The sequence below is a fragment of the Miscanthus floridulus genome, chromosome 3 (genome assembly GCF_019320115.1).
Source record: "Miscanthus floridulus cultivar M001 chromosome 3, ASM1932011v1, whole genome shotgun sequence".
Taxonomy (NCBI): domain Eukaryota; kingdom Viridiplantae; phylum Streptophyta; class Magnoliopsida; order Poales; family Poaceae; genus Miscanthus; species Miscanthus floridulus.
Genome location: NC_089582.1, coordinates 716,704 through 728,358, shown reverse-complemented (window position 1 = coordinate 728,358; position 11,655 = coordinate 716,704). Strand labels below are relative to the sequence as shown.

General features: G+C 45.3%; 1 protein-coding gene across 1 annotated transcript; it reads left to right on the top strand.

Annotated features, from left to right (window-relative positions):
• The first annotated feature begins 227 nt into the window (after positions 1-227).
• LOC136542945 (wall-associated receptor kinase 2-like) lies at positions 228-5,860 on the top strand. Its single transcript, XM_066535553.1, has 2 exons — positions 228-1,104; positions 5,697-5,860. The coding sequence occupies exons 1-2, from the start codon at positions 228-230 to the stop codon at positions 5,744-5,746; spliced, it is 927 nt and encodes a 308-aa protein (XP_066391650.1). The 3' UTR covers positions 5,747-5,860.
• Positions 5,861-11,655: the final 5,795 nt, after the last annotated feature.

Here is an 11,655-nt window from a genome sequence, read left to right as displayed (position 1 = left end):
GGGTTTAATTAGCAGGGTAGTTAACTCACAGCGACGCTGACAGGCTTTGTAGACATCGTTTTGGAATTAAGAAACGGATTTCATCGAGATGTAGCAAAAATTCCTTTTACTGCTGGCTAGCTATATATTTAAACGAGGGATATATACCCATGGCATTGGTGGTTCGTGCAAACTACAGCCAAATCTCATCAGCTCATTGAGCACTGAACAAGCCAAGTAATTAACCAATGTTGCCGCCGGCGAAGTCGTCGTCCCTGCTGCCTGCTCTGGTAATTCTGGCGGCAATAGCAGCCACGCCCGAGCCCGAATGCCCTACCAAATGCGGCGACGTCGACATCCCCTACCCGTTCGGCATCGGCGGCGTCTGCTCCCACGGGAAGGACTTTGAGATCTCCTGCATCAACAACGGCACCACGGCGGTGCTCCAGTCGGACTTCCATACGATGCAGGTGCTGAGCCTGTCCGTGGAGCCACCGTTGGCCAAGGTGATGCTGCCCGTGGCTTACAAGTGCTACAACCCGGAGAACGGCTACCCCGTCAGAAAGTCTGACGGGCACGTGGACCTGTGGTCACACGGCATCTTCCTCATCTCCGACACCCGGAACATGTTCGTGGTGCTCGGGTGCAACACCGGCGCCTTCACCATGAGCTTCGGCGAGAAGCGCGGCGGCCGCTACAAGCACCAGTACTACGCGGGCTGCTTCACCTACTGCAGCGAGCCCGGGAGCCCCAAGGACGGCAGGTGCGCCAGCGTCGGCTGCTGCCACGTCGACATCCCGCCCGGCCTCACCGACAACGCCGTCCACTTCGAGAGCTGGCCGCACGACGGCATGGAGCACAGCCCCTGCGACATCGCCTTCCTCGTCGGCAAGGACAGCTACGAGTTCCGGGCGTCCGACCTGCGCATGGACGTCAGCCGGAGAAGCATGCCCGTGTGGCTGGACTGGGCCATGGGCCGACGGGGAGACGCGTCGTGCGACTGGGAGTACGCCTGCGAGAATCCCAACACCGAGTGCGTCGACTCCCTCAACGGGCCTGGTTACCTCTGCAGATGCAAGCAAGGCTTCGAGGGCAATCCCTACGATGATGACATCGGATGCACCAGTAAGTAGCTTTTCCATTTAGGGCCAGTTTGGCACCGCTCCTGCGTGCTCCGGCTCCAGCACTGTTCACGCACTGTAGCCGGGAGCCGCAGGAGCTGCAAAAACGAGCTCCGCCGGCTTCGTGAACAGCGCCAGCGAACAGTGAGACGAAAAAGCAGGAGAGAGAAAAACAGCTTCAATGAACAGTGTTGCTACAGTATAGGAGAGAGAAAAACGGCTTCATGAACAGTGCCGATGTCGATGGAAGCCGGAGCCGTCGGAGCTGAAACAAACGAGTCCTTATTCTTGTGTCTGTTTAGATTTATTAGCACTAAAAATTAGCTAGCTAATAATTGCTAATTTTAGAGCTAGCTATTTTTTAGATAGGCTGATTGGACCCACGTGCTAACAGGTGGTTGGATAATGAGTTGAAGGCGCATATAAACTGGCTATTAGCATCTATTAATGACTCCAAAGCTACTAATGAAACTAATAGTTATCAGCCTAATATTTAACAGTTCTATTTAAATTTTCGGCCTGTTCGCTGGTTGGTTTCTGGGCTGGTTTAGGCTGGCTGATGCTGATTTATTGTGAGAGGAAAACGCTGTTGATTGACTGGTTTGGGCTGGCTGAAACCAATAAGCGAACAGGCTGTTTAGCTGCTAATTTTTAATGCTAATAGATCAAATAGGCCCTTTAATTTTAGGCCTGTTTCTACCCCTCAATCTTCCGCTAGGCCGACAAGCACGGTGAGATATAGCTGTTTTTTAAGCAGCCCGTTAGAGCAAGCATAATAGCAGGCTGTAAGCCGACTAAATGTTGAGGTGGAGGAGAGAGGGGAGGAGAGAGAGGAGAAGCGGACTGTAAGCTTATAGCCGGCTTGGGCACAAGAACCAAGAAAGTCTGTAAGAGAGACAAGTGAGCCATATATTAACTGTAAAGAGCCAACTACTATATGATTGGGCTGAGAAAAGGCTGCAAGGAACCTTACAGCCAATAAGCCAACTGTATTATTAGCCTTGCTCTTATAGTGCGCATAGATAGGTGGTAGCCTCATGAGAACCCAGCCGTGAAATATCTATAGCCGTCTATTTATTACTCTGTCAACGAGCAATCATACCGAATAGGCGAATAGCTCATATACCACTACCACAGAGATCAACTCTAGAGACGGGTGAAACATATGAACTGAGGCAGTTAAGCAGCCCGCCTGTTTGGATCGTTAGCAGCTAAAATTAATATTAATGGATCTAAATAAACCTGTTAATTATTAGTTCGAGGGTCGCGCCGCACACAAGGACGACGCCATGCGGACCCGGCATACACTGAGCACAGAAGATGATGATATGCGAAGATAATGGGCTTTTATTCTGGCACTCGCCTCGTCAGACCAGAGGAAGCCACTGACACCACGCCGGCGAGAGACCCGCCCGCCGCCAGCAAGACAAGGGAGGGGAGGATGACCATCCTCGACAAGTCCATCCGGACAGACTAAGAAAGCAAACTAGATCTTAACTACTAGTCGCCCTGTTCAACGGTTTAACAAAACCGAGTGTCGGCCCGTAACCAATCCCACGAAAACCACCGTCGCGGTTACAGAGCGGTCTGGTTGCAACCCGTGTACCCAGCGTTGGGATTTCTCAGCGTCTTGTTTAGATGCGCATGTATTTGTCTCGATCCACATGTATTAAAGTAGATTAGAGTAAAATTAAACTAAATTTTACTCTAATCCACTCCAACACATTTGAGTTGGAGTAAATACACATACATTCAACAGGCCTTATCCGGTCACGGTTACAGCACACCGAAACCCATCGAAACCCAGGGAAAAAAACGCGCTGGCGATGCAGCGCGAGCGTGACGGCAGCGGGCGCGAGCGCGGCTGCGGCGAGCCCGGCAGCGGTGGGCGTGAGCGCTGCACTGGTGGACGACCGGGACCGCGAGCAGGCTGAACATCTGAACATCTGGTCTGATGGAAGGACGAGCAAGAACTTGATGCAGACGTTTTCTTCCTACTAAAATCTTCATGTTGAGTTCTTGTTCTTGACGACCTGTGCTGACGTTTCTAGAGGTGACGCTCGATGTCCGGGACGACGCCGTCCCGGCCATCAAGGACGTCCTTGGCGGCCACGGCGGCGGCGCGGGCGACACCGCAGGACGCCGCGGCGCTCCTGGACCGCCCAGCCACCGCCTCGGCCTCGGGGGGCCTGTCGTCCAAGCTCAGGGCCGCGCGGGCGCACCTTGGCCGCATCGCCTCGGGGAAGCGCGCCACGGTGCCGCTCTAGGCGCTGCTCCGTCGCGACCGCGACCGGGACCGGGACCGCCCCAGGCTGGACAGGAGCGTCCCCGGCACAGCCAGCGCGCTCAGGGGCCTCCAATTCCTCAACCAGGCCGCCGTCAGCGACGGCGCCGGCCGGCGCGAGCTCGAGCGCGGCGACGGTGGGCGCGGCACCGGCTACCGCGGCAGCAGCGGCAGTGGGCGCGAGCTTGGCGCTGGCGGGGGCGGCACAGGCGACCACGGCGGGTGCGAGCTGGAGCGCGGCGACGGCGGGCGCGGCGCCGGCGAGCACGAGCTCGAGCGCGGCAGCGGCGGGCGCGAGCTCGAGCGCGGTATCCGTGGACCAGCCCAGTAATGACATCGAACCCGTTCTGTAACCGCGTAAATCAGACCAACCCACTCCGTGTGCGAAAAAATGGATTGGGTTGCAAACCCGTTCAAAGCCGCAAAAACCAAACCACGCACAGGGTTAACTACTAGAGGAAGCTAGGGGCCGGCCCACCTCCCTCGCCCGCCGGCGAGCTTACCACCGGAGGTAAGGGAGGGGGCCCAAAACTTGAGAGGCTGGAGAGCTTCAGGAGAAAGGGAAAACCGGCAGAACGTCTGCTACTCACAATGGAGACTCTCGGCGTACAAAGATCGCCATCGAATCGAATTCCAACTAGCGCTGCTAACTATTAGTTCCATTAGCAGGTTTAGAGTACTTGCTAAAAGTTGCTATAGTTCATATGCATCTTCAAATCACTATCTAACCATTTATTAGCAAGTGGATCCAAACAGCACCCCTATCAAGGGGTCTGTATTACAAAACGCTAGATACAATCCAAATGTCTGTCTCTATTAATTAATTAAGTAGCCACCGTGGAGCTCTAGACCACCGCTACCACTAGTCCTCCTCACCTTGCTTCTGCTCTTTATCATGCAGCACACCATCGGGTGGTGGGCTCACGACCAGCGGGTCCTTAGAGAGCAAGAGGATCTACTCTGGATCGAGCACCTCCAAAAAAAACCCATAGCTAAATTTGTATGAGTGAGATAGGGACAGGGAGGGGAGAGATATCGATAGGAAGCACATTCGCTTTGACTCAAACCATCTCTAGAACCTTGTGCTCATCAGCAACATCAGCGATGAACCCATGGAAGTTGTTAACAAGCACCTAGTCGACCGGGTCACACCCATCGACGCATAGGTGGTACTGAGGAAGGCGGAGAAAGATCTGATTATCCATTCAATGAACTCTAATAATTATTTATAATAATAGTCATTGCATCTATTCTATGATATATTATGAAAAACAACATAACGTAATAACCCTACCATTATGAAATACAAACTAAAGTAGCTCCTAAAATTTGCATAAATCACTGGCATTGTCATTGTGATAAATAATTTAAGTAACCCTATAAATTTGCATAAAAACCTTAGTGCTTCTACCATTACAAAAAATAAACCAAAATATCCACTCAAATCTACATATAAATTACCAACATGTACTATTATGAAAAAAGTTAAAATTGCCATATATTAGGCCTTTTGTGTTCCTGGATTATCTTGTATACGTTTTGGCTATGCCAATGTGTCATGGGATAGATCATTTTGCACCTTCCCTTGGCTTGTTGGTAGTCCACACTCCATGAAACCTGGGTCATTATATAGGGAGCCTAACAAAACTAAAATGAAAGTGATACCTTACTTAGACCTGGTTATGTCAACTCTAGAAATAAAATAAAATCGTGTTGCCTGAGACATGGATAACTTATAGAAGGAATAGGTACAAAATTGTTAGAGATCATGATGGTGATGTAATAACACAAGTAAAAGTTGTTCTACACTAGAGGTAGTAAACAAAAATTAGAACTCTATCTATTAAAAAATGAGAATAAGTGATAACAATTGTACTAAATAGATGAAAATATTATTGTGATGGGCCCCAAGATCGAGTGATGTCTACCACGGAGCATTTATAGCAACGGTAAAGACCATCTCAATGTTGAAGTAAAGCACAGTACAAAATGATTATAAATAAAGATGATAATTTAATAAATGGCACATGCACTGTTACCTTCTTGATACTAGTTGTGCAATTGCATGGATTCAAAATTGTTAAGCAATGTTATTAAGGTGCACTTGTTCCTCATATGACATTTTCATGGTTTTCTTTGGATCAATACTAACTCATTTGTCCTTTTCATATTATGATGATTAAATTATTTATGATCGATGCACAAATTCAGGCTTGTAACTTTCATACTCAAATTTACCATTCATATCCTTCAGTATATTTGTGTGGAGTAAATCTTCCATGAATATTCATCCTCATGTAGCTTTAATGCAGAAACTTCAGGTGAGGAGCAAGTCTCTAGTTACTTTCACCCTGCTGAATGAGGTGCTCGTGATGCTTACAGATACCCATACTACACTTTCCCCTATTAAGATGCAATATGGGTAAATGACCTCGGTGGTCGTTTGGTTATTTTGAGAAATGTTCTGTTGGGTTGTGTTCGTAGTTTGCTTAGCTGTTGGACCATATTAAATAATTTGTGGAGCTCCTGAATCTTGTTGTAAATAATATTTGAGCTCATACTTAAATTCAGGGTTAATATGTATCATTTATGAGAAATAGTATGATGTGATGGTGGTGACATACAATATGTGTTTTTGCCAATGCTTTTCATGAGAATTATCACAATACATATTGAGGAATCCAAAATATGATATCCATTTTGAATGAATTAACCTAGCAATCATCTCTTTATGGTTTTATTTAGCCTAAGTTACCTTTGTTGTACTGTCTAGTAGTTTTAGGTTGATAATTAAAAGGCTAGTAATTAATATCATGCTTACATAACAATAGTAAACATGCACTCACACTCATAGTGGTGGAACCAAGATTTTAATGTTGGGTATTCCCAAACCAAAACCGTTTACCATTTGTTGCACACCACCATGCCATCATACATGCACCCACTCTCGGTGTGCCTAGCAGTCAACCTTGGGCTTATGTGGGGATTGGGATTTAAAGAGACATGGGGTTAGGGGTAGGCAAGGGGTGATAGATGGATGCAAGTGATGCTGATGCACCCATGTGCGTCTGAGGACATAGGAAGGTATTAGTTGACGTGTTGGCGATTGACAATATGGACGGGCCTAAGGAAGCCTTGGTGGAGTGGAGTGGGAGGAGGCTAGTAAACTGAATTTTTTTTATAAGTGAATGACAAGTAAATGAAGTGCAACTAATATATCCATAATGTTTTGGCAAAATTGTTAGGTATTCTCAGAAATAAATTGTTAGAGGATCCTAACAACATTTAGCTATATATGCTCCCAGTTCATGTGTAGTGTATAACATATAGTAGACAGCCAAATGAGAACAACCAAATTCTTTAGCATACTATCATATTTTATTGGTGGTTATTTCATTGCTATTATGGAGACCAGGAAAAAAGACATGTCAAAGAAGATTCTTCCATGCCTCTCGGTTGGTGCAAATTTCGTTTGGCACTATATACCCCCTCTCGGAGATTTAGCGGAATTCTCATAGAAATAACAGTTAGTCATAGATTTGTTGTTGAATGTGGAAGCGCACTTTTAAAGTTTTACACACTTTAGAAAGGGATGTTTTCGACCACACACTACTCCTAGGTATGGGTACAACGGCTTTAGTGAGAAATGCAAAATGATTCAAATTTGAACTTAGTTGGTTCACTCATGATGATTTTCATGATTGTGTTACCGAAATCTGGAATAAGACAGTGGAGTGATGAAACTCGGTCCGATGTAGGAACAATAAATTGAGTGCCCTATGACAACACCACCATGTGTGGGTAGGTCATAATGGAGGTGTGTATAGACAAAAAAGGCCAAGCTCCAATCCACTTTCTTGATGTAGACATTGTCGCTAAAATTAGGGATTTGACTGATTTTGAGAGAGATCAACTTGCTCAAAAGAGAGGAGGAAATTAAAAACTATCAGTAAATTAAGGTGAATTTTTTTTATTGGGAGATTGCAATACTAAATACTTCCAAATGCTTGCCAATGGCAAGCATAGGAAAGAAAGGATTTTCTCGCTCGACCAAGAGAATGGTAAACTTGAGGGATAATAGAAGCTCAAAGAGTACATAACAAGGTTTTACAAAAGTTTTTTGGGCACCAGAAGAGAATGCCTTTACTCTAGATGAGTCAAGGAATTATGAAAATGATTTCCTTATATCCCCTTATATTGAGAATGAGGTCAAGGATGCAGTGTTTGGTATGGGACATAACAAAGCACTTGGTACAGATGGCTTTCTAGCTACTTTTTACCAACATTTTTGGGAAACTATTAAGTGGGACTTGTGAATGTTTGAGGATCTATTCAAGGATGATTTGCCACTGTTTAGTTTAAATTTTGGAGTAATTACTCCTATCCCAAAAGTCCAAGAACCAAAGCTAGCTAATCCATCAATATACCAATCTATTTGCTGAATTTGAGATTTAAAATTTTCACCAAAGTGGTAACCAACAGATTGAACATATTGATGGATCAAATTATTAAATGAACTTAGACAACTTTCATGCTAGGCGAAACATCCTAGAGAGTGTTGTACTCTTGCAAGGGACCATCCATGAATTACACTAGAGAAAAAAATGGGGTGATTTTCAAGATAGATTTTGGGAAATGGTGTGACAAAATGAAGTGACCTTTCTTATTTCAGACACTAGGAATGCAAGGTTTCTCAGTCAAACAGATAACTTGGGTGGAATCCTTCATTTCAAGTGGCAGTGTAGCTGTAATGTAAACGATAATGTTGGACATTTTTCCAAGCAAGAAAGACCTTAGACAGGGAGATCCCTTATACGCTCCTTTTTAATATTCTGGCTGATATGTTAAGAGTCATTATAAAGAGGGTGAAAGATGATGGACAAATCAAGGGTATGTAATAACACATCTAGTTGATGACAGCTTATCTATTCTATAGTATGCAGACGACACAATTCTTTTTATGAACATGATCTAGAAAAAGCTCATGACTTGAAGCTCTTGCTTTGTGCATTCGAGGAGGTGTCAGGTCTCAAGCGAGTTGTATTGCTTTGGAGATGTCCAAGAAACATTAGATCAATATAAGGATCTATTCGGCTGCAAAGCAGGTAGTTTTCCAATCAATTTTTTATTTATTTCCATTTTGAGAAACTAAGAATTTTTTAAGATCATGGAGGAGTGCTTTGAGAAGATACTTAATAGTTGGACAGGTAAATACCTCTCTATTAGAGGTTGTTTGAAACTGATTAGTTCAGTGCTCACTAGCCTTCCATTCTATATAATGTCCTTTTTTCTCAATATCAAGGTGTGTACTAAAAAATAGATTATTGGCTCTTAAATTCACTGGCAAGGGAGATCAACAAAAAAGAAATATGATCTCGCCAAGTTGAGCGTCTTGTGTGAACCCAAAAAACTTGGTGATCTAGACATATACACGACTTAGATATCAAAAACACGAACTTGCTAAGCAAATGGTTGTTCAAAGTCCTCACATCAGATGGTACATGGCAGCAATAATATTGCTCCAAAACAAGTACCTAGGTACAAGCCTTTAGCTCAGATAGAGTGGAAAATCGGAGACTCACACTTCTGGTCTGGTCTCGTGAAGGTTAAGCCGGATTTCGTTCGTATTGGATCATTCATTGTAAAAGATGGATCACAGCTGGAGGAGGACAATTGGCCGGGTAACGCAATATTGTTTAAATAGTATCTTTTTCTCTACAATATTGCTTAGGTGCCACCCAACCTTTCTTGGCGTAGGGATCTCTTAAGGTCCAAGTTAGTAGCATGGAACAATCTGTTAGCACGTATTCCTTGCATTGAATTGGGGCAAGAAATGTAATATCCTCTATTGTTTGCTTCCCTCCGCTATGATTTGGCGGCTGAACTTTATTAACTTTTCCTAACTCCAAAGAAACGAGCTGTTAAGTATATGGAATTAAAGATGGCTGCTAACGACGTGCTATGCCAGGCCACCAAAAGGGTAAAACAGCTCAATAAGCGAACATGCCAGTACTCCGGAGCATAGAGAAGGCCTCGATCTCATTGTGGCGTGGGACACGGACCGAGAGCCATATATATAGGCCGGCCCCATCAGTTGTCACCTAGCGCTCTTCCGATCCTTTCTTTGCTTTCAGGATGTTGAGCTCTCGGTTGCCGTCGCTCATTTCCAGCAAGGAGATCGGCCTGGACTGAGTCAAAGGCTCAGGTTCAGGGCTACCTCCAGAATTCGCACCGAAAGCATGCATTGTCCAGCACGTACGATGCGTAATAGTGGGTCAGGCTAGCATCCCGACGTCTGGCCCTAGCTCCGTGTCCGGACGCAGCTCCCCGCACCCTACGCTTGCTCTGTACACCACGTCCCACCCGCTTGGATTCCGCGCAGCTCGAACAACTCGCCCCACCCACGCTGCCCGCCCCCACGCGGGTCCACGTCGCCTGAACATCACCAACACAAAAAAGATGAGGAGACACCGAGGCGAGGCAACAAAAGACGATGATAGAGATGCAACACCCAATCTACTTTTGAAACATCCAAATGAAATATTTGCAACATATGTTCGAAAACAGTTGAAACATTTATAACATACGTCTGAAACACATGTAAAAACATCTGAAAAACGGTTGAAAAGCCATGGCAAAATATATACAACATCCAGATAAAACACATGCAACTTATGTGTGAAACACGTGCAACATTTAGATAAATACACTTGCAACATACGTAGGGCCGGTCCTGAGTATTTTTGGACCAGGAACGAAGCTAAAATTTTGGGCCTTAATATGTACTACTCATTGGTAGTATATACACATATATACAAAATGTTACTAATGCAAAAGCAATATTCATATGAAATAATTTGTATACATATTAAATTACCTCAAAATTATATTCTAACATTCCTTGATGCGAAGTCATCGATGATGGTTTCAATATCAATCTCATCCAACAATCGCTTCTCAATGCATAATGTTGCCGATCCATTCAACCTCTCTTGTAACATTGTAGATCTCAAATAGTTCTTTAAGAATTTTAATTTTGAGAAGCTTCTTTCGGATGATGCCACAATCACTGTCATAGTAAACAAGATGCAATAAGCAATGGAAGTACTAGGATAACAATCACCTTCTGTAACAAACTCAAAAATCTCCATAGCTGTCATTTCTCTATCTGACAAAGCGGATTGCAGAACCCTTAGCTCAGAAATTAGATCATTTAAATCAATGTCAGATGAGCCATTATGAGAGAAAGCTACTGCCAATGTTGTGCAACACAAATTTTGTTCAGGACTATCCAAGGACTTCTAGTTTGTTGAACTCATTAAAAACCCAACTATCTCATTAAATGCCTGGAGTTGTTCAAATATACTTTTCAATGATATTTTTGCCATATCAACCATAACTAGAAAGTAACAAACTTTAAAATCCTTCTCGGCTTGCAAGATGACTTCCTCACTATTATTTTCATCAAAATGTTTCTTTCTCAGAGCACGACGCTTTAAAGGAAATGATGGCAACATATACGACCATTGCAACATATGCAACATTCTGATCTACTTTTGCAACATCCACATGAAATATCTGAAACACTTGAAACATACTCTTACAACATGCGTTTTCAGCGTGCAATGTCACCTTGCTGCTTGGAAGAATCACGGAGCTAGACGTCGTCGGGGCGTATGGAGCTCGCCGGTGCACCCCTGGGTGAGGACCTGCTCGGCGGCCTGGGTGAGCACCTGCGCGAGCCGCGCGAGCACCTGCTCCACGACCTGGGCCAGCGCATCCTGGGCGTGGCGTAGGACGAGCATGGTGCGGCGGGGGACAGAGGCGCGGCGGGGGATGATGGCGGCAGCGCGCCGGAGTGGCCTGATAGGGTCGGCGCCGAGCACTGTGCCTCGGAGTTGGTCGCGTGTTGCGCCTGGCTTGGCCAGTGGCCGAGCGCCGGGGGCGGGAGGCGAGCAGATAGGATCAAGTGAACGGATAGGAACGAGTACGTAGACGAGTGGATTTTTTATTTGGAAATGGAGGAGCAGAGGGTGTTAGGCTGGTGTCGCGTAGCCCACCAACAGAGCGTCCGGGTGGACGGATGCCCGTTTCCTAGCATTAGCGTGCATAATATGCTCACAAAGCAAATAGTTAATGCCCAAGAATAATGTACACATGCATATTCTCTGTCGTGGAGAGGAGCGCGCATATCCCTATGTATTATTAGTTGTCTGATGTGTGCACGTCTCTACCGTACCGTTGTCACGTCGTGCACACAGAATACATGCA